The sequence below is a fragment of the Tauraco erythrolophus genome, chromosome 2 (genome assembly GCF_009769465.1).
Source record: "Tauraco erythrolophus isolate bTauEry1 chromosome 2, bTauEry1.pri, whole genome shotgun sequence".
NCBI classification, from domain to species: Eukaryota; Metazoa; Chordata; class Aves; order Musophagiformes; family Musophagidae; genus Tauraco; species Tauraco erythrolophus.
This window is the reverse complement of record NC_141466.1, coordinates 36,345,687-36,370,007: the sequence shown is the minus strand read 5'-3', so window position 1 is coordinate 36,370,007 and position 24,321 is coordinate 36,345,687. Positions and strand designations below refer to the sequence as shown.

The following is a 24,321-nucleotide window of genomic DNA, read 5'->3' as shown; positions in this document are numbered from 1 at the left end:
TATTGTTCAGCCTGGAGAAGAGAAGGCTCTGGGGAGATCTTCTAGCAGCCTTCCAGTACTTGAAGGGGGCCTATAAGAAAGATAGGGACAGACTTTTTAGTAGGGCATGTAGCAATAGGCCAAGGGGTAATGGTTTTAAATTGAAAGAGGGTAGACTTAGACTGGACATAAGGAAGAAGTTTTTTATTATGAGGGTGGTGAAACACTGAAACAAGTTGCCCAGAGAGGCTGTAGAAGCCCCATTCCTGGAAACATTCAAGGCCAGGTTGGACGAGGCTCTAGGCAATCTGCTCTAGCTGAAAATGTCCCTGCTCACTGCAGAGGGGCTGTACTAGACGACTTTTAAAAGTCCCTTCCAACCCAAACTATTCTATGATTTTAGGAATGGTAATAAAATAAGTAAAACACATAATAGACTGTCCAGTGGTTAAACTATTGGAGCAGGTTGTGAGAGAGCTAGATTTACTTTTTGGTTCTTCTTTGAACTCCTCAGGAGTCTTAAGAACATACCTTTGCGTGGTATTGATCTCAGTTCTAGAAGGCATTTTAAAGTGAGATGCATCCTTTAAGTCAGTCATCTTTGTTCTCTTTTTAGTCAATAGAGAGACATTTATTTCTCATGAAGAAAATCATCCAAACATATGCTGGATCTTTTGAAGTGCCTGTATCTTTCTGTTGACTTCAGAACATACACAACAAGTTTATGTAAGATGCCTGATTTTTCTCTTGCATAGTTTCTGTTATCTAAATTTGTCTCTTCAGCTTCATGTAGCATTAGTGAGGTTCACTGATTTCTCTGAGGTGCTCAAGTATTAGAGTGACAAGGACTATTGAAGTTTTTTGAAAAAGGGAAACGCTTTCCGTTGTGCCGTAGTTTGACACTACTAGCAGGGCAGTGTGGTTCTGGCTCTGGTGAAGGGTCAGTGAGTTTTACTCTGGAATATCAGTAACAGGGTGTTACTGTAGTGTTCCTTCTCCCACTCTCCATTCTAAGGTTTTCCATTTGGTACAAGCGTTTTGTGTGCCTTGGCTAAGGGAAGAACTAAAGTATTTTTGTCTATTCTATAGGGAAGTGAACTTCTAGAAACACTTTCCAAAAATAACCTGGATACTTTCCGAAGCAGAGCTCTTCAGATAAAGCAACCTGGAAGGGTCTTTACTGCTTTTGCCTCTATTTATGCAGTCACCACCACATCAGTAAGTAGTGCAAATGTTACTTCATCACAAATAAGCCCATCTGAAAGCACAGCGTATTTTAAGGCTGTTTTTAACAGGTATTGAGTAACAGATGCTAACATCGTATTGCAGCAAGGTGCTGAGGAAAATCGGGCAAATTCTTGCTAGAGCAGAGTTTATCACAGCAGCAGTGCATGTTCTCATAGCTACACATGAAAAAGCATTCTAGAAACAAGATGTGGACTACTCTGACAGGGATAATCAGGGAAAGGACACCTTCCACATTTTCTGCTTTCTGGATGCACAAAATATTGCAAGTTTGTAAGGCAACTGCCTGCAAGATGCTTCCCCTCTTTCAAAGAACATGTTATTAGCTACTGTTACATGTTCTTGCACGCTTCCTCTGTTATCTTGCAGCTGAAAGTACAGCAGTCATCAAAGATGCTTCCTCCAAACTGTTCCCAAACTGACCTGGACAGCTGTTGATGATGGACAAACATTTTGTTATACTTTGGCACATTGGAACTATTCAGGAGGAGTTGGGTGCTGCCAAGGTTTTCCAGAGACCAGGTTTTAGGGGATGCAACTGCAAAGCAGGGGCATGCCACCGGAGGGGTTCATATTTTGCCCTTAACGCTAGCTGGCTGATGATAAGTTATTGAAGATTACTCATCTCTGTCAATATTTAGTATCTCCTTCCTATATTGGACAGGGCAAGTTTTTATAGTTAATTTGTTGCTTTTATCTGCATGCATGAAAACATTTTCCCTCAAGTGCTTCATCTTAACTAGCAGAATATTTGAAAACCAGAATGAGTTAAATGACAAAAATTTCCACTTGATAAGAGACTGTATTTCACCTACTTTGGGTTTGATATTTAGGGTTGAGTTCTAATGCCATATTTATCAGCAGTGAGCTCATCGAAATCAATGGAAATGTGAAACCTGAGCGAGTGAGATCAGGATATTTAGACTTGCCCTGACGATCAGGAATTCCCAGGCGTATGGCACTTAGGGGAAAACGTTTGTCAGATTATAAAATAGTTCCTTATTTTTCACATGATGAGCTCCTCCCATTCTCCTCCCACGTCCCCAGTGGCTGTTCATGACTGAAGTGTACAGAATAACAAGTCAAGTTAGAGTACCGTTGATTCTGAAGACTGAAAAGAGTCTTCTGAAAAGACTCTGAAGTACACTGCTAATATGAAACATCTGTGTTGGATGGGATGCAGAAAAAGAGCAAGTGCTGCATTCTCCTTTACTGCAAGGCCAGGCTGTGGTGATCTGGAAGCACAACAGGACGACAAACTGAGTGCAGCAATTTCCTATTTAAACTAGCACAGTCGTGCAGTCTCCTTTTATTTGTTGTGACAGGTAATTTGCACTGCTGACAGTATAATAGAAGGGCTACACTCCTAGCCCCTCTAGTCCTAGAGAGTAGCCAAAAAAGAATAGCAAAGTGCTGCATGGAACCCAGGGTTGTGCATCCTGCATGTAGCACCAAATGCTGCACCACAGCTTGATGCCCTAATACTTTATTGAGAACTTGAGATGCTTTTCTCTTGTCATGTCCTCGTGTTCCTTGTGTAATCAAGGATTCGAACAGATTAGAAAAGCAAAGCCTACTGATGTTCTCTGTTTACAAAGCTCTTGCTGTCACTTGTTACGCTGATAAGGAGTGAGAGTCACTTATTAGCTAAGGGAACTCAGAACAGATTTCTTAGCATTAGTGCTTGAGGCATTAATGCAGGATGATCTACTGATGGGATGAACCTGCCACTCCACAGAGCAACCTTCTCTCAGCATGACAACATACACTTGAGCATATGATCATGATGGTACTTGTTAGGCAGATTATGTTTTAGAACGAGGTAACTGCAGGAGAAAGACGTACACAAACAGCTTTGAAATTCCTGCAAGTTTGAGGCAGAATAACTATATACATATTGCATATTTGGCATATAGCTGTGTATACATGTGTGTGTGTATGTAGTCTATGCATAGACTATGGTCTTCTGGCATCCTCTTATTACAAGCAAAGTAACTTAAAAGGCCTTGAGGACATACCGAGATGACCTCTGTGCACGTATCACCTGTTTCCATAAGCTCCCAATTCTTACCAGTCACTGTCTCTCCAGCTGAGATAGTGACTGATCACAGAGGTGATGTTGGCCCCTGGCAATGAGAAAGCGAGCAGGCTCAGCTAAAAGGCTGCTGAGTCCTTACTGAAGTAGACCACTAGTCCTGAACCCAGGGGTTCTGTTGGTTGCACTCTGTCTAACGTTTGTCACGTTACTGCTGCAAGACATGCCTACACAAGCGACATGTTGGAATCAGCAATAAAATGATTTGCAACTGGTTTTGCCAAGCTTTTTCACTGTCTACATGACACTTTGATAACAGTCAATCCTGAGGAGTTAAAAACTATGGATGAAACAGAGAAGATCTAGACATTTGGAATGAAAAAAGCACCTTTGCATTTGAAATATTGCCTTTATATATAAAACCAATATATATTGGTTTTCAGACTAGCTATAAAGGAAGAAAATTTTATGAGAGTGGTTGCCCAGAAAGGTTGTAGAAGCCTCATCTCTGGAAACATTCAAGGCCAGGTTGGACTGAGCTCTGAGGTACTTGATCTAGCTGAAGATGTCACTGCTCATTGCAGGGGGTTGGACTAGATGGCCTTTAAAGGTCCCTTGCAACACAAACTATTTTGTGATTCTCTATGTGAATGTATATGTATATATAATTTTAAACTGGAACACAAAACACATTTGAACTGGTTCATCATAAAACAATTGTTTGTAATGCTTCACCCAGTTTGCCTTGTAGATGAGTTTTTTACAGCAGAAGGCTAGAAAAATCACAGGCAATTATTTCATGAAACTTATAAAAGTAGGAACACTGAAGATTTAGACATTCTTAGCTCATCACATTTCATTTCAGCATACAATTCAGTCTACAACACTATCATTCAGCTGTAGGGAACCCACAGAGAGCACAAAATAAGATCCTGAATTCAAATATATCCCCAGAGTAACCATATTGAAGGTTAAACAATAGCATGGAATTGAAAGTTGCTGTCAGGAATAAAAAACTCAACTCTAACTCTCAGCCATCACTTACCCTCCCAGAAAGATGTTCACTGAACTCTCCAGATGTTTTTTTGTATTACATGGACAAGGCAGGACAATCTTGTACTGAGGAGAGTTTTATATCTAAAATTAAACTGCTGTTGGCAAAGATGTGTAAAACACTAAATTAAAAGACAATTTCCTGGGTGCTTTGCTATATCAAAACTTTTTAAAAAGAGTGTTGCATGCAGAGATTTATTCCCAACTGGGGGAATAAAATACATAGGTTTGACTGATCAGAAAAAATCAACTGCCATTTCAACAGCTTTATTTTAGGTATCTAATTAGTTTGTCCTCTTATACTTTTTAAAGTGAGGAAAACCCTCCTAATTGACCAGGAATAAGGAATTCTTGTTTGGCAAAGGTCAAATTGTCATGAAAAATTTTTCTAGTGGGTTTGCCATTAATCAGCAGGCCCAGAAGGTTATACATTAAGAGGGCCTGACATTTCATTTCATTCATGAGCTTAATAAGCACTGACTTTTCCTGTCAGCAATGAACAAATTTTCCAAGTCCACTGACAGGTATTGTTGTGCCTATGAAAGTTACAGTATTACAATGTATATGTATGTATTTGTACAGACGCTGGCTGAAGAAAGTCACTAATGAAGGAAGAAGTGTGCACTTAAGAAACTGGTTCATAATAGAGGCTGAGAATCTCCTTATGGGCAGCTCTGCTGATATAAATACCAGATGGACTGGTACAGCAAGTAGCTGGATTCAAACTTACATATTTTGTTGGTCCTTGAAATGCCAAAAAATCCCTGGATGCAGGACAGTTGTATGCAAGCAAATCGATAAAGTGCCGAATTTGTGTTGGAAGTCTTTCATTTTAACTAGGGCACAAGTAAGATGAGGATTAAGAGAATTAAGGGAAGAGGATCATTAACCTAACGTGTCACAACAAATGTCTTGCAGCACATAATTGCTGATTGTTTGCCTTTTTAACTGTAAGGCCAAGCCAGAAGAGCCAGAATGATCTATGCCTGTCATTCTGTCTATCTGTCTGAACTGCTCAGAAGGCAGGTCCAGTGTCCAGCATAAGTAACCAACAGAACTTCTCCACTTTGACTTTGGTGAACCTCATTTCACTGGGAGCAAACCCCATCTCTTTGCCATCTCCAGTCCTAAAAATTCTTGTACGTCTTGACTCTTTAGCATCCTGACTGAAACTTTTTCAGTAGTTTAATTTTTCACAGAGCAGCCTGATAGCAGCAGCTCTAGCCTCATTACCATGCAGTGCTCTGTGTAGCTTATTTAAGAAGCCTTCAGTTCATTCTGAAAATTTTAAAACCCTGCAGCTGTGCTTCGTTGTCATGTTCTCACTATGAAGGATGCAAATAAATGTCATTCTGACATGATGTCACAAAAGGAGTATCTTGCATGCCAGTAAAATACTACTTAGTAATAATAACAATTTCTCATGATTCTCGGAACAATTTAGTTCTGCCTTACCCTCTGAAAACTAAGAAGATAACATAAAATTTGCAAAATCAAGACCTGAAAAGCTGAGCAACTATAGTTTACTAATCTCATGTATGTTCTTTATGAAAGAATCTTCCAAGAGTGCCTCTTTGGTTGGGTTCCACACACCATCTATTTGGTTACAACTGGACAATCTGGACAACCGTCTTTTACTGACTTTCATGCTTAGCTGAGTGATTTGACCAGGGCAACAGACTGTGTTCGATCTGAGGCATGTTTGCTCCCAAACAGAGTTATGACATGGCTCTCATCCCATTTTGGGGTTCTTTACCATGATTCCTTTTCTCGGATGTCAATAGTATCATCTTACACTTCTGCAAAGATTCAAGAAACAGCTTAAAAACGCAGAATTCTTTACTTGTTCTTCAAAGATGCATAAAGATTTAGAGTAAATCATTAAGAACAAGGCCAAGCCCTGACTACTTTTACTTCCATACAGAGAAATAATTCCCTTTATGGAATGCCTGAGGATTAATATTTCATCGATCTATCTCTGCTTAGGATATGCAAGCTCCCTTGGTCTTCATGGAAGTCAGTCAGTAGCAAAAGGGAGTCACATATGCATTTAGCAGTTTCATGTGTTTGGTCACTGTGCCTGTAAGAGTCCTCTGAAATAGTTTCTTGTGCTTGTACAAATTCATTTTTCCTTTGGTTATCATTTTAACATGCATTGGCCAATGCATCACTGAAAAATAGTAATTCTGCTTGCCATTTTCAGACTCATTAAGGACTTTATTTAATTCAATAGCTATCTGGTAATAGTTTTCTTATTAAAGCTTTTTTTCATGTTTTTTGAATCAGCCCTTCTCTTTAAAGCTTTGAGATAATGCAATAAATAATACATTTAATATATGATTTTTAAAAAACTTTTTCAGCTTCAAAGTAGTCATTTAAGTACAACAGGTGGAAATCTAATAGATATACAATTAATTGGGCAAGTTTACTTTATAGACCTGTGTCAAATTCATGTACTGAGAGACTTGACTTAAATTTTAACGACCGTCTTTGGCATTCTCATATTTCAGGAGTTCTAAAGGGTTAAATGTTTCAGAAACACGTAAGTACTTTGAACAACACAGGAATAGCTGGTGTTTAAATCTTCCACAAATCTCTGAGTAGCAATGTTTGACTTCATTCTGCACGGAAACTATGCAATGGAAGTATCTGCAGAGAAGAGACTGGAGAGCAGTGAATCTGTTCAACCTGAGTCTGAACTATCATCCCGCTACAATCTGTCCACTCGCTTCAAGAGGTGCTGCACCTGGTTGCGGTGACAGTTCTGCCTCTCTTAGTTAAGACTCGGAAATGATGTAGAAACATCCATTTGCTTCATCGTTCTTCCGACTACAGCAGAAGAAATGTTCGTATTTCCATATTAATTGCTTTAGGCAGTTAACTGTTCACACTAATTAAGGGATTTTAAAGTTGGATGTTGAGTCAATATTTCTGTGTTTTATAAGAATACTATACAGACAGGTGTATAATTAGATTACCTTGTATGGACAATAAGTCAGTGGTAGGTTATTTCCACAACATGACAAGTCACTTGTACCATTTACAGAACCTTTGCCTCATCTGCTACTGAGATTGCCAAATAAAATGACATTCTAGTTCTCAAGCGCTCTAAAAGTTGTTTTTTTGATTAAGGTCCTTGATAAAGAAATGGTTCAACTGAGATTAGAATACTTTTGTGAAGTGGGGGAATTAGTAAGTACATTTACAATGAAAACATTTTTAAAATGGCAGAAGCTGCTGTGACTGTTATTTATTGTAAGCTTTTACTATAGTAAAATCATATTAAAATATCATAGAATCATAGAATCACAGAATGGTTTGGGTTGGAAGTGGACCTTAAAGATTGTCTAGTTCCAAGCCCCAATATACCTTACTTAGATATCGTGCTAAGTTGAGAAACCTGGACTTGATTGATATTCACATTGATGAATTAAATAGAGAGGCAAAACTGAGAAGCAGTGAATCTGTAAATATGAATAGACTTCTACAAAGGAATGAAATCAAAGCTGAATAAGAAATATCTTGCTTAAAACCATAGCTTCAGGAGGATTAAAAGTTCTTATTCTTGTTTACTGGTCTATAATTAATTTGGAAAAATTATTTCATGAGTGTAAAATAAAAATGTCTATGTGAGAATAACCTAAAGCTTTACAAAGACCTAGAAACATAAAGAAATCTAGATGTTGCAGATACTCCTGCATGCCACTGTAACAATTTTGGAGCTCCCCAAATGGAGAATCTGGAATACTGTTTTTAATTTATTTTACTTTAGAATTATTAGAAACAAAATCCGACAGGTTACAATACGTGTCCTTCAGAATTAAAAGTACCGTCCAAATTCCTGCTCACCTTCTCTATTGTACGATAGAAAAAAAAAGAGCAAGTTTTTGTAAGTCATGGAAGCACCAGACAGTTTTGTGGTATTGAAGTTTATTAGTTTGCAAACTGGTAAAAACAAAATAGAAGTCACATGACACAAATTCAAGTAATGTGTTGACTGACCCCAGGACCTAAAAACAGAAAAGAGAAACATGAAATTAGAAAGTTGAAACCCATGACTCTCTTAAAATCTTGTTGTCAGATGAGCACTTTAAGACTTGCAAAGAAAAATGGAAACACTGAATACACTTTTTTTTCCCCATACAATACAGTCACTTATATGTGAAAACAACGGAATTGATGGAATGAAAGCTCAGAATAAGGAGCATTTTATCCTTCTAAACTATGTGCCTTGGATGTAAGTAACCTGGTTTTTCTCATAGTTTTGAAATGGAACAAGTGACTCTGTGAGAGAGCGAAGGAGGAGATATTTAACTAGGAAGATTCCGCTGTTTTCTCACTATTTTGATTGTGAGAATACATTCCAGTTTTAGTGATATTGGTCTGATTTTGGACCAGATGCCTTAGCACTGACTCGGCTTATTAAATCCACCCATAATGGTCGGATTCTGAGTCTAAGCAGCTCATAACAGCCAGAGCACTGCTGTCAGGGAGGAGGCAGTTTAAATGTTAAAACCAGCAATACCTACATAGCACAGTAAAATAAATCCATACAGCCTTTAGCTGTAAGGTTGCTTTGGAATCCCCAAAGAGACCTTCATATAACAGAAGTCTTAAGACATATGCAAATTTCTCAAAAAATGGCATTGAAATAAATATTCGTTATTGTTCTTGGGTAAAATGTTTGGATTAAGGTAGATGGATTTCGTTTAACTTTTCTTAACTGTTTTTGAGTAGCACAGATAAGACAAAGACAAAACATTTTTGTTTTTACTGTAACAAAATGAAAGAGTCACTGCTCATAGAACTTACAGATATAATGGGTAAACAAATTACAGATAACTAGTTAGCCTTCTGTAAACTACACTTCTATGTCCACATGAAAGAAATACTAAGTATAACTAATACTGACCTTACAATAGCTTAAAAAGAACTTGTCAATAAGAGGGGAAAAAACTGGATGGCAATAGATGTGCCTGAACAAAGAGAAACTGATACTTTCTCATCAGCTCTTCCCAGCAAAGGGGGAAGAAATTATTATTTTTTTGTGACTGCAGCTGATGCTGAGTGTGTTCTCTTCTGTCCTGCCACGTATCACCAGCAAAGTTGTCTGTCTGGATGCTTTCAGGCATGCGTTCTTCGCAAGCCACGCTATTTTTTCCTTTATTGGAGCTTTGAAATATCATGTATGCATATTGTGAAGTTCTTTGAGAATTGTTCAGCATAATTTTGACTTCTATAATTCTGAAAGGGGGAATAAGCTATTTAATAGGGATGAGAATGGAACTTTGGGCTTATCTTAATGATCTAAGACAAGTTTAGCCCAGTCTTCAGCCACTGCTCTAGGCTACATACATATTTAAGGAAAAGGACAGACATATATTACTCCTGCAATATTTTTCCAATGTCATTCCTTCTGATCTCTAGAAAGGTAAATCAAAACAATGGCAACTTTTATGGAAAGGTAGAGCTTAGGAATTGAAATCCTCATTCATTCGAGTATAAAGATGTCACTCATTAATACTTTTGTTTTCTTAGTCAACCTCTGAAAGGTTTTGTTATGCCAACAATACTCTCCTCCCACTCTGCTTGAAAGCCCAACATTCCAAATTGCATGGCAATAAAGACAGTTATTAAAGGAATGTTTGGCCATATATAAAATTTTGACTGTAAACTCAGTTATCTGTTATTGGCACTACTATTCTACAAGTATTGTATTCTACAATATTTAATTAAAAAAAAATTCACCAACTGGGGAAGAATGAAAAAGAAACCTAAACATGTAAATGCAATAAAATGAACAAGAAATGAATTCTTTTACATCTGGGCTTGGTTTAATCATGTTCTTACTGAGGCATGTAATGATTTTACCACTCTGCAGAATGAAAGTTAAACTTCTGCTGCCTTTTAATTTGCACCTGGGTATCATTGTTTGAAATTGTGTTTAGTCCTTTCCTCTACATACCTTTCTATAAAGTTGCACTGACAAAGCAACTCTAAGAACTTGTTGGAAAAACAAGTCAAGTCATGTAATCTTCGACCAGAAGTCTGAACTTTTTTTTTTCTTTCTTTCTTTTTTTCAAATTGGAATGTGAAAAGATATGAGATCTATCCTCGCAGGAGTGTTGCACATTCTAGATTTTCACAAACACAAACACTAACTCCATTAAATTTACTATAAACATTATTGCAAATTTGCCTCCATTTAAGATTTTTATGTATTTTTGTTTGTTAGTTTTAAATACTATGGCATCTTTCAAACTGAAGAACAAGCAGCCTAAATTTGTATTAGCATCAGTGTCATCTGTATGAGGCATCTCAGGTATGGACAAGAGAATCAAAGTTGGAAGGCCAAGCCCTCTCTGTAGATAGAAATATAAAACTCCATCCAGAAATGTGATTCAGAGAACCCAAGTTGCAACTTGCCTACAATAGTCTAATGCAGGTGGCATGATTTATCTCCTAATAAGGAATTGACCATTAAAAATTCCAGGCTGAGGTGAGATGGATCTTCTTATGCTGAAAGGATACTCAACTCTCCAAAAAGAGGACTGTAATAATTTTAGAAAATCGAAATTTGAGTACTACTTGATCATAACACACTATTTGTCAGAGCTAGCATTTCTAGCAAGACCAAGGATTTTTAATGAGTGAAGGAAATTAATTATTTAGGGCATGTGAGTCTCAGCAGCTCCACTTTACCTGATATTTGTTCCAGCTGGACAACATGATATGTAAACTTCGTTAGTTTCATTCAATTATGGCCTGGCAAAGGGTAACCTTACACCTTCAGTTCAAAAATCTGTATTATTGATTTTAAAATATTTTTCTTATTTTACTACTGCAATGGTCACAGCTTTTTAAATAATTTTGTTCAGGGCATTAATATATTAAAGTTTTTTGTGATACAGACTGTAAATTTGGAGCTCATTTCTGCCTTTTTATATTTATTTTTTCATTAAATGATTAGAACTACTGTAATCATGTCTGAAGACTGTAAACTCCCTCAAAAAAGTTTTTAGCCCTTTACTTCTAAAGAAAATTCACTTTTTGGACCAAAGTGCAGTTAGACCACATGCAGCAACAGCTACATATCCCTCCTGGAGGGAGCTCCTTCATGCACAGTGACAAAGATGGAGAAGAATTATGGGTGGGTTGTAGGCTTGTCAGGTTTCCAGTGTTATCATATGGCAGATACTCCTTCCCTTCTGTTTTGAATCTCTATGGCCTTTGTGGCTGCTCTTGGCAGCAGGCAAAAGAACTTCCCATTTTTTCTGCTTTAGACCTTGTCTCTGCTCACAGGCAGAAAGGTTTGGTTTTAACACAATATGGGACCTGAGACTGAAATGTATGAAAGCCATATGCATCACATATGTTACGTCTCACTCATAGTGGAAGGCTACCTGCAACCAATGAAAAGCTTGAGTTTTGACTAGTGGGATGATTTTAAGTCAGCAGTGTTATGGTGAATTTGGAGGGAGGGAGATGATTAGTTTGGAGTGAAATAGCATTGAACATGGAAGGTGACAGTCATTAGGGGTATGCTAGTTATAGGAGAATTGATAGAATTTAGGAAACAGAGGTACTGAAGGATGGCTAGCTTTGAGAGCGTAAAAGGGCGCATGTGAGGTGCGTGAGAATTAGCTGTAGGAGCAATGGAGTTGAGTAGCAACAAACAGTAGTGACTGTGTGAGAGAGAAACCCCAAGTTTGTGTGCAGAATACGAGCATCTGGTGCAGGTGTGCACATGTGGAAACAATGAGGTAGCAACATATGTCCATGTCTGGGGAAGAAATTTAAGAGTAAAACCTATAAGTGAACAAGTGGCAGAGTACTGAGGTGTGTCTTCCTGCTACCTATAGAGGTGGAGAACGAGGTATTATATTTTTTCATTATACATATAGCTCAGAAGATTTGCCTCTGGATAAGCAAATTTTCTTAGCAGAAATATAATTTGTTTTCTGTACTTCACACAGTAATTTCAATGAGTCATTGGAATTACAATTGCATATAAAATAAAGTTTTGCTTGTTTTGGTTAATGTGCATTTATATTGCCTATTTGGGAGGACATGAATAAGAAATCCTATTTGAAGGAAGCCAATCTTAACCTTAAAGTAAAACTGAACTGAAGTGACTGGATAGCTTAATAATTTAAACAAGTGATGTGTTAAATTGGGAAAATAAATAGTAGTCTGTTTCTCTCATACCTCTTTGCTTGGGTTAGTAATTTCATTTTCGCATTTTTAAGTATATTTTGAAGAAGTGATGCAAGTTTTTTTCTATTCAGGTTCTTCCTGCTGTTCCCAGCATGGAGACAGCTGAGCAGCAGGCTATCATTAAATTTTGGCCATATGCTAATCATATGCTCTAATATCTTCAGGACTCTTCAGGCTATCTATAGTACTCTGAGTGTGCATTCCTAACTTTATCACAACAGTGAACATACCACGAACTTTTTCTTAAATCTGACGTATCCCAATATGGGACTGCTGAAACTTTTGCATTCAGCCTCATCTGCAGTTAACAGATAACTTTTAGGCTAATCACTATCTTACATAATACTTGAGAAAATGACATAGTTAGACCTACCTGTTCACCTCCCCAAGCATCAGACTGAAGCAGCACCTCCATGAAAGGAATTCTTCACACATTTGAAGCGGCAAGCGACAAGTGAAAGGGTACAGAGAAGAGCTGATGAGGGAGAATGTTGATAAAAGCCTGTCAGTTTATGATCAAAGAAAACATAAGAAAACAAGAAAAGCATGCAAGGAAACAGGGGAGTTCTTACCCTGTATAACCATCGATGTGAAAAAAATGCTGAGGATTTCCGGCACAACGAATGGGTCAATTCCAATCCCAGGATCATCCAGAGTGTTTCTTGCAAGAAGTAATGGGGTTTCCTTTTCCATAACAATGCTGGTTATGCTGAACAAAAAGCTATGCTAAGCACGGATGGGCTTAGACAGCTGGGGATGAATCAGAGGCAGAAAGAATTCGCAAACCTCCAGAAAACTGAGTTTTTCTAGAGATTGCTTAGAAATACTTGTTGAGTGGGGAGTGCACAGCCGATCTAACTGTTGGGCAGGCAGAAGATATCAGAGGGGGACACTCACAACAAGGCTGTGTGAACGTGAGGGCAATTATGGAAATTAATGAGGTTCTTATCCGTTACACACACAGAGGTATGACCACCATCTATTCCTCATTAGGACTTTTTCTCACAGAAAAATCCCTGTGATACACCCTGAAGAGTCATCTTCTCTCAGAGTCTTTCTTGAGAGCTTGATGAGACTGAGATGTTAGACAACAGAAAAGCTGAAGTATTTAATGCTAGATTTATTTTGTCCTATGCTTCTGGAATAACTTCTCCAGAAACACTACTTCCCACATGATGGTCAGGATTTTGAGATAACCCTTTACCTGGATTGTATAATTTGTTGGTAGCTACCTTTAAAACAAATTCAAATTCTTCTTACTGTTTAGGATGTAGAAGAATATCATTACTGTTGTTACAGACTTCATGAACTCTTATATCTGTTTATACATTTGTTTGCATTTGTTTTACTGCTGAAATTTTATTGGTTTTTGAAATGACAATCTGTCTAATATGTTAGACAAGTGGCTTCCTTTCTGAAAGGTCAAATTGTTTTAGATAGAGTCACAGGAGAACTGCAAAGAGAGGGAGAAGACATTTAACCATGCAGAAGAGACATTGATGAGTTAACTCCAGAGGCAAAGAAAATATGAAGAAGAAAGAGGAATGCTAGAGAACACTGAACAGATATTTTTTTTTCTCCTGCTACTCAGTTGCAGAGATAATGATGGAATTCTTACATTCTAGTGCTTGTTTTAGACATAACTTGTGTTCAAGAAGGAGGAACAAGACAGTGGGCCTTATTTTGGGGAAATTTTTTTTTTACAGCTCTAGACAGTTTGCTCTGTTTCGCAGATTGACAGGTTCCAACCCAATGTGCAAAAAATAGTTTCCTAAAGCTGTGTTTAAAGGGTCAGTACCAGGTGCTTACAGGATCAAATCTGTACTTACAGAGGATCCATGTCTCTTTAAGTAAACAATTCCATGCTCTGTAGGCACAGGCAACAATGGTTTTAAAAAGAAAAATCTTTATGTATTTTTTTACCAAATTTCAAATTACACGGGAAAAAATCATTGAAGACATCTGGTTTAGTAAGTGGTGAACTTTCCATTTGTGTTATTGTTCCTAAAATCTCTCTTGGTCCTCATACTTGCCTGATGACATTGAGACTCATTAAACTGCAATGTATTGTCTCTGAGGATCATTTATAAACACAGAATCTAATCCCAATTTTGACCTGAGGTATTCGAGCCTGTGTGAGAGCCAAGTGAACTGTGGTCCTATACTGTCACTGGGGAACAATCAAGAAAGGTTGAACCCTGGAGCCAGAGAGAGGTCCATCTCCTGTATTCCTCCTCCTATCCAGTGAAAAACAGTCAGGCAGTAACTATAATAAATTGCAATAAAAAATTATTCACGATTTTTTATCTGAAGAAAAAGAATGGAAGCAGTTTCTTCAGCATAAGCCGCGCTGTATTTTTGGTGAGTCAAATACTCTCCGCTTCTTCTCTTCATTCGTTCAGAACTATTGGGCTACAAGATTTTTCAGCTATTTAGGAAATTATGAAATAGATATGTGGTTTTATGCAGGCTTTGTGACATCAAGTCTCTTACTAAATGAGTGAATAGAATGAAAAATGCATATGATTTTTTTTTCCCCTGCAAATGTAACACTTTTCCACAGTTATAATGACTGTTATTTAAAGGTATGCTGTACTGTGATTTGAAGGTATGCTGTGCTTTTGTCAGTAGCACTACAAGACTTCTCAGCAGGCATTTGAAAATAGTTGCATTTAACACTTTTCACCATAAATTTTATTTTCAGGAACATTTCATGACTGATTCTTATTTTCTAATCTTTAAGTCACTCTGCAAATCATGAAGTATTTGCCTTTCACTTCGGAGCTCTACGTATTAAGGGCCAGACTACAGAACACAAAGTTCTTATTCAGTACATAAACTACCAGGTGCAGCAACGTGACTATGGAATATGCTGTGCTCTTCCCTGTCTGCAGCTGATTAGTGTATGATCTCCAGTGGCAGCTCTTACATTATTTATTCTTTAAAATGCTGATCTTGTTATTTACTGGATCCAGAAAGAACAATACTATAGACAGGACACTATGTGGGCATTTTCCTCTCTCACATCACATTTCTGCTGTGTGGGCCCATTGTGAGGGATGTTATCACCACGCAGTGGGGTATTTCTGATCAATTATGCAAACATTGCCTGTTTGCCTTACAGGATGCGGCTGAGTAGCAAGGATGAATGTGCTTTCTTGCTGTTTCTGGGCATGCTGGGTCAGGAGGAACATCTTGAAGTGGGGAGGATTGTTCATCGTGCTCACTCCAAGAGGCTTTTGGAGTGCAGGGTGGGAGATAAAAGGCCAAGGATTGAGTAAGGACAGGAGCTGGCAGAAGAGGGACAGAGTAGAGCCTTCTATGGGAGCAGGGGACTTCCTGCAGTACAGAGAAAACTTCTAAGCTTTGAGGATGACATTCTTGGGGACCCGGAAGCACTGAATGTGGAGGTGCAAGCTAATGCATATTGTGGGAGTTTTGCCTTGAATTTGTTTTCTGTTTGTTCTTCTGTGCAGAATTTTTAGTATTGCTTAGAGACTACGTAGGGACTTCAGAGAATTCTGATAATTCCTATGAAGTTCTTCCCTGCCCTCTGCTTCTCAGTCAAAAATCTGAGACAGAACACATCTGAATATTCATCCAAGAACTACTTCCTCCCATGTATTTTCAGTGACCTCTTGCATCTTACACAGCTAGTGCAGCCTTCTTAGAAGTGTAAATAAAATTAAAGTTTACTCACCTAATGCTGAGATGGTGGGGCTGGGTAGGGGAGCAGGAAAGGGAGCAGTCAAGAGCTGGGACAGACGGAGGGCAATGGCGGGAACTGTGGCTCTTGCTGCTTTGCCAGTGGAGGCTGCTGTCCCGCACAATCCAGTTACCCGCACACCATAGTTCCCCATGGTGCCTAGCATGGCTTCCCAAGCCACTGATGAAGGTGATGGAAGCAGCGTCCTTGCTGACATTTTGCTGTTCTAGGAGAAAGCCTAATTTGCCTGCGCACTAAAGTCAACCCTACTATCTTTGTCTGAACCTTTTTCACCAGCAGGGTCAACAATTTTTTGATAACTGTGGGAAACATGTCTATTATGTATTTTTCACTTCAAAGGCTAATTATGAAGACTCTTCTCCACCCAGACATATGTATGTGTACACTTTTTTAATTTATTATGTATTTTTTCTCATTTTTCCGGGTGCCTTTAAAACGCCCTACAGTATGGATAAAACTGAATAAACAAACGTGAAGAAGAGAAAGTTTTTTCACATTCATCAGATCTGTAGATATGTAAAATCTTCTGAGCCATGGTACTCTTTGCTTAGAATTAATTATTTCATGATACTCTTGCTACTATCATCCAGATCTGTTTGTAGAACCCAAAGTAATTTACCTTCCATTTTAAATACCAAATTTTCTGTATTAGCCTGGGATTTCTTTTTGTTGTTGTTTGTTTTTTTTTTTTTTTTCTGACGTGTCTTTTTGCTCTGTCTTTTTGAATTTTTACTATAATATTCTGTACAAAGTGTGCCTTCTCCTTAGGATTTTGTTGTTGAGTTGTTTTTCTTTTTCCTTTGACAACGTTGAAGTCAGGTACATTAGGATTTTCCTGAAGTGGGCATCAGAAATGTAAATTTTTCACCGTTGATGGTCACAACTGAAAGGAATGCTTACTGTGCTTATACATGACTGTATATGTAACGACAACTGCATCTCTCCTACTCTCTCTTATGGAGAAATCTTTTGTGCCTTACCTTGTCCAGATGGACTATCTTGGTCAGCTTCCTTGAAAGGTGGCTCTGTTATATCAGTCAGTTCTTTCTTCCTCTCAGCTTCACTTCTCTCGTCTCTGGCTTGCAGGAGATTAGGTGAGGTAAAGCTACCTGTGGTATAAACTGCCAGTGTGGTAGCCTGCTCCATTGGAGACTCATAGCCGTCGGTGATTAAGTCATTGCTAGCAGAATCATCTGCTGGAGGAGGCAAATAGGAATAATCCTCTGGTTTTGGAGGACTGCTAGTGCTACCCAGAGCACTGAAAGGCACTGTGAAACTTTGGTGATCAGTAACAATATATGCTGTGTCTGGAGGAGATTTGTCCTGAAACGGTTCTCTGGAGGGTTTTGTAGGGAACACAGGCTCAGAAGAAACAAAATTATTAAAGTCTTCAGGGGCACTGATCTCTTCACTTAGCACAGGGATTCCAGTTGTAAATTCGTTGACGAAGACGTCTCCCGTTTGGTCCACTGTTGCTGGGCTGGGGTAACCTAGTGGGAGTTCCACACTCATGGAGTCCTCCTGAAAAGATTTTTAAAAGCAGCTTTCAGTATTATGTTTAAATTTCATTGATGAAAAGGAGCTTGCAAACAGCTAACTGAGCATGAAGTCATGGGATGTATAAAATGTTTGGCATGTGCATGTGATCCTGATCACTTTATCTGTAATTTAAAAAATGGTCAAAGAAAGATGACTTTCACCATCCCAATTCACCAATTGACAAATTGCTCTCCTGTCATTGAGATGTACTACTGAACTGATGAGACATTGTATACTTTGTAATTAAAACTGGAAAAGGTAATCAAGCAGTAATATTCACCCATAAATGCTCTAAAAAGTATCTCTGTTGCAGTATGACACCACAACATTCATCCTTACAGCATTTATAAAAGGCAGATATGTATTTTAGCATAAAAGAGCTTTTTTCTGTATATTTATGTACATTTTAACACTGTTCGATTTTATTTCTCATAGAGAAATAAATAAATATTACAATCAGTATTAACTTACCAAATCAGGGCCTGCCAGAGGAATAGTGACCATGGCCTGGATATCATTATCCAGATCACTAGGTGGTATAATAGACTCTGAGGGGAAAAGAAAAAAAAAAATTAGAGAGAGAGAGCACAATATTTCAGCGGTGGCACACTGAAAACTGATCACAACATGTAACTACTCTCCATCAAAAAACTACTTTTAAAAATCCATGTTAAGAAGAAAGAGGCATAAATTTCCATTAAAACCAGCAATTATGTGGAAAACAGAGATTTTATATGCAGTATTCTTTGTACTCTTTATTTGATATAAATGGGATAGGTCTGCAGAGAGCTGAACCATGGATGAATGCTTAAAATCAGCTGAAGTATGAACTGCTTAGTTAAATCTGCATGGGCCGTGAAGACTCATTATACTATGTTGTTCGTTAAGCCTAAATTCTTTTCAGTTTTAACCAGAGTCCACACCACTGTTACTCTCAGTGTTTTGGCTTTAGTGCCCAGTTGCTCCTTTCACCCACTCAGAGGAGCTCTTTAAATGTACTTGCATGCAAGTTGTTTTTCTAAAATTGGTTATTAAAAATAGCTAGTGGGAATAAGTTGATTAAAATAGTTATTATTAAAGTGTTCTATATCCATGAAATTTTTTCTTGTCATCTACATTAAAATATGAAATTTTATTCTTACAGAATGTATCAGTTTATCTAAACATTTTGTTGGCAAAAACAAATGCTGCTACAGCTAAAATTTGGTATGTATTTTAAGGTTATTTCAGTAAATACACATATGAAAAAACATACAAAATTAGTTAGTGTGCCTTTAAAAAAAAAAAACAGTGTGCAAAACATCCAGCTTTTCTAAACAACCATCCAAGAAATAGATCTTCCAATGTGATTAGAAGTTAGGCTGTATAATTATAAAGGTACATTTTGCTATAAAATTTAACTTAGATCTGTGCATCCTTTGGATGTTATGCAACATTCAGGAGAATGGGGTACATAATATGAAACAACCCGTTACAGAAGCAACGGAGACCTTGCTGAAATTGCATCAGTTTGAAATGGCAAGGTGCAGATTTGCGCCTGGCACCGGCCTGCCTACTGACCATCAGTAAACTGAAGTGTTCCAAGGTCCATTGGCAGGGATTGGTCTTCATGGAGTGCGATGGCAACTAGTTGCTGAAGGTCTGTTACTGTGAGTTTAGTTGCTGATATCTCCCTCTCTTCCTTTGGAGAAATTGGAATTTTTTCATTTTCAACCTTATTGGATCCAATAGTTGAGATGTCATCTGCTGTGCTTTTGATTTCTGAGCCGTCTCTCTCAAAGTTTACCACATATCGTGCTATAGTGCTGCTTGATCTGCAAGGAGAAGATGCAAAAATGCCCAGTCCAGCAAAATCAGTTACTGGCTGAGGACTGATTTTAAAAACAAACAAAAATATATGCAACCATAACATATTATCTTCTGTAAAAATAAGGCAGATATCCTTCATAAAACTACAGATAAGCAAAAATCCTATCACATCTGGGGTGATTTTTTACTCATTGTTGAAGAACAGCAAGAAAGTTAGCTAATGTGTCAAGTAAATCACTTTGCAGAATGGGACTTAGCTTTTCCAAGTCCGAATGAAAGTGAATATCTTCTCCCTAGATGTACTTGTTTAACAGAAGTCTCAAATTTTCACAATTGTTAATACATCAATTTTCATAAATGCTGAAGTCACCTAATTAAAATGAAAAATAACAAGTACATTGCAAAACATTTGTAGTCCACTATGCTGCTTTTCGTAATATCGAATAACAAGAGAGAGAGAAATTTCACTTTAACTAGTATATGCTATGTATTTACCTTTATATGGCATTGCAAGAATTCAGGAAAAGCATTAGACAATACCTCATTTTAAACTAGGAGTAAAAGAGAAATTCTGGGACTGCTAGACAAATTATTCCCCAGCAGCACTTTTAAGCAACAACAAAAGACTTGGTAGCTGTTTGTATTACCAGTCAAAGCTCCTTGTGTTTTATCAAGCTAGTAACTGGTCTCTTTGCCATTCTATCTGGCCTGATAATGGAGGTAACAAATCAAATTCTACATACTTATTGAAGATCATGTGTATGTGGGAATACAGCTAAAAAACAGCAGATCAAAAATGAAAATTTAAATATGAAGTTTCGCTATACTTTTTTCTCTTTCAGTTTATGACTGAGAGAGATCTTTACTCATACGAATGTGGATTTTCTTAGGTCAAACAATTTTCTTCCCTTCAGAGAGATCCTGACAAAATTTGATTACATCAACCTTTCAGATTAAGGCAAAAGCTATCCTTGCTGCTTTATATCACGGATTTTGTACTTGGGCAAAACACAAATCAATTAACTTTGTCACATCAAGATAAAGAACATATATTGATATATCTATCTACATCTAGTAGTCTATGAAATGATTAATCTCAATTATGAATTACAGAGAAATTACCCGTCTTTCTCCTTCTTCTGTCTTCATTTCATCACAGAAGAAAGGGTGTGATAAAGGATAGCAAAAGAAAGAAAAACAAAGGTTCATGTATACGAGTAAATTAATCAGTCGTACATCAAAAACATCATTTGACAATTTATCTTATCTTCTGTGTCACCTATAATTTTTATCTTTGTGTGAAGATGACAGCCTATTGTCCACCATTTCACTTTTTCCCTTCCAAACAATGGGAATCTCCATGTTTTGAGTGGGGAAACAGGACTTTTACTTTACCTTGATAGTTTGAAATATCTTCTTTCCTATTTCCCACTACAAATGGTGCAATTTGAGCACTGTCATTGCTAATGATCTTTATGGTGGCAATGAACACCTGTGACAGTAGTAGCAACTATTACTGGTACCACACATGGTGCCTACTTAAACCCTAGTCACAGTGGTGACTTGACCTACTAATTACCTCTGCAAGACATGCCTATGTTGACCTTTTGTAATATAATGCCCTGTTATCTTTGCTGATGGATTCTCTAGCATACCTCTAATGTTGTCCTTCCATATTGCCTTATGGGAAGTACTGCTAATATGTGTAGCAATATGGCTAAGGGAGAATGGACAGCAACACCTGTCTTTGCTGATCTGTAACTCTCAGGAGCTAACTAAATTACTAGATGATGATGGGAAGCAATCCTGGTATTCCACGTTGATGAACATACTTTCTTATCAGCTCTTAAGACCAAGATACTAAACAGAAATGGATCCCGGATCTCCTGGAGTCACAACTGAAAGATGTTAGTTATTGCAAGTTGGAACTGTAAACGTCGCTACAGATTTTCTCTGCTTGTTCTGCGGTAGTCATCTTTTTATTTTTTCACTTTCATTATCAAAATGCAAGCAACTAATTTTCACTCTGTTTTGCTCATCTCCATCCTTTTCCCAGCAATTTTGCAGAGAGAAAAGCTAGGAAGAAATATGCTCTTGTCTGAAACTGCATTGCAATATGAATGTTCTTCAACATGTATTAAATATTACTAGAAGGAATGAATGTTCTCGATGCTGTGCCATAATCCCACATGAATTTACGGGTTTTTTTCCCTGTTCTTTCAATTTTGTTTTTTTTTCTTACTATTAGTAATTTGTTTTTCCCTTGATTCTTTACATAATGTGCTCTCATCTATAGAAGCGTAACCATATCAAATCCCTCCCTTGTAGACTGTCTATTGAAAAAATACACAGTAGCTTGTATTAGCAGTAAATGTACAAGGCATATAAAACTAAAAGAAATGGCAAGACAGAACACAAATTTATTAAAAAATGAAATGTTTTTAATTATTTGAATCACCTGGAAAACACCTGTTGGAGAAGTTTTATATGTATGAACATGTATCCTCCTGCTGATCAGATCATCTAGTTCCAGCCTCCCTACCATAGGCAGGGACACTTTCTACTAGATCAGGTTGCTCAAAGCCCCATCCAACCTGGCCTTGAACACTTCCAGGGATGGGGCATCCACAAGTTCTCTGGGCAATGTGTTCCAGTGCCTCATCACCTTCATAGTAAAAAATTCCTTCCTTAGATCTAATCTAAATCTACCTTCTTTCAGTTTTTAAACCATTTAAGCCATTACCTCTTGTCCTATCACAAGGATTAAGTCCTTAACACAATGTTGCTGGCAAAGAATTTCAAAGGATTATTGATTACATCACCCCTCAGGGAATCAAAGCTACTTCTATTTAGTAATTCTAAACTGTGTAGTGTCACTTGGGATGTGTTCGCACTTCTCTCCATATTGCCTCTGTGTTGTTCCCAGAAAACTATTTTCTGTTTATTAGCGATACACATCCCAGTATTATACTGGTCTCTTCAAGTTGGAGGGAAAGAAGGAAGAGGAGAATCCTAGTAGCCAATAGAAAAATGAGTTCCATTATCTTACTTACTTAAATCCTAATACATGGATTTCTTTGAATCCTGGAAGTTTCTCAAATATTTTTTGCATCTATAGAAAAACATAAAATCATTAATCCAGTGAAAGTTCTACCACTAAAAAAACAAGTAGAAGTTGACTACCTAGACAATATTTTTCATATTTCAGAAAGACCTTTAGGAAACTGTCTTAACTGCCCTCTTTGTAGCATGATCATTGCTCAACTTAAACACAATATTCAGTTTGTGTATGCTGCCTGTATTACCTGTTAATAGCCAAAATGAAGTACAAAATACAGCTCTTTTTTAGTAATGTAATTATGTAAATCAGTGATAATCTATATCGTAATAGAACAAGTCAAACAGCATGAATCAAATGTTTTTCTCATTTTCAGCAGTTTTGGTTCATGAATAATTTTGTGATTCAAGTTACCTTAACTGTAAATTGTTAATTACTTAGAAATATTAACCAAATGTAGATTTAGATTATTTGAGAAATAATTCACAAATTAAGAAAATTTAACTGTCTTGTACAAATAGAATAACTGCATATACTTTTAATTTTAATGTAAACATATAATTACATGGTTTTGAATAGAAGAGAGAATATGAAGAACAAACAATGAGCAGAAAAGGTGAATTCTGTACACATTTTTTAGAATTTAGGATAAAAAGTGTTTTATCAACACCTCAAGAATTAACAATGTTTTGAGACCCAGCTGATTGATCTTTTGGTCTTTTCCAATTTTAGCAGCATTTATACAGCTAAGACAAGTATTTTAGGTACATCTACTATGCCATAGGAAAGGAATTATTTTTTAAACACACAGTTCCACTGTTTCTTTCCGATTCACTTCCTGGTCGTGTAACGTACCAGGCAACACATTGTCTAAACTTTTCATCTGTGAGCAAAGCCTGTGGAGTTGAGTGGATTCAGCACTTGAAAAGAAGTGAAAAAAACTTTTGAGGAATCAAGTCCTTTTAATTCATCATATCACTTAAACAGTATATGAACTAATGAGGAGATCTTTCTTCTTCCTTAGTTATATGATTCTGTACAAACTCAGCATACGTTTAAAACATTCACTCATGCATGAGAGTTTGACAGAACTGTTTAGATGCCTTAATGTCATCTTCTGCTCACTTGCTGGTTCAAAAGAGGGCAGCTCTCTCATATTTGAGAGGCCTTTACAGATGTATGGGATAACCTAGGGCACCTAAAATGGCACCAAATGTCCATGTTTAGGCAACTGAATCCATTTTAGCCATATTCTGCCAGCTGACTCTTGGCACAGACTCTGTTGAGTCTCTTCTTGGTTTTCTTTATATCATAATGAAATTGGTGCTTTCTTTTAACTATATGCACATATGTAGATCCCTGTTTCCTACTTTTGCCAAACGAATCCCTATTCACTGAGTAGCGTAAGCATCTGAATCTGCATTCCACTTTCCATGTGATTTTAAATGTCTGTTGTGTTATGCAGATGTGCTGCTGAACATTTGCACTGTAGTGTCTGCTGCAACTCTTCCGTCTTACTGTGTCCTGCAATGAATTAGAAACTGAGCTTGGAACTCCATAGCCCCAGCCTTTGCAGGAGCTTCTCTGGAATTTGTACAGGAGTTCATTGAGCTGGACGAGGTTTTGATTCTGAATCAACCTCCTCACTCTCACCTTTGA

The 24,321-nt window shown here is 37.4% G+C and overlaps 1 protein-coding gene across 3 annotated transcripts in view; it reads right to left on the bottom strand.

Moving 5' to 3' along the window:
- The window catches only part of IMPG1 (interphotoreceptor matrix proteoglycan 1), a 62,820-nt gene that overhangs the window by 11,823 nt on the left and 26,676 nt on the right, over positions 1–24,321 (bottom strand). For 2 of the 3 annotated variants that reach the window (XM_086608264.1, XM_086608262.1), the window contains exons 8-12: positions 22,658–22,716; positions 20,727–20,747; positions 19,356–19,609; positions 18,267–18,343; positions 17,237–17,777 (exon numbers count right to left, since the gene is read on the bottom strand). In XM_086608264.1, the coding sequence (XP_086464390.1) occupies positions 17,237–17,777; positions 18,267–18,343; positions 19,356–19,609; positions 20,727–20,747; positions 22,658–22,716 (952 nt within the window). The remainder of the gene's footprint in view (positions 1–17,236; positions 17,778–18,266; positions 18,344–19,355; positions 19,610–20,726; positions 20,748–22,657; positions 22,717–24,321) is intronic. The other variant, XM_086608263.1, reaches the window with a different exon arrangement.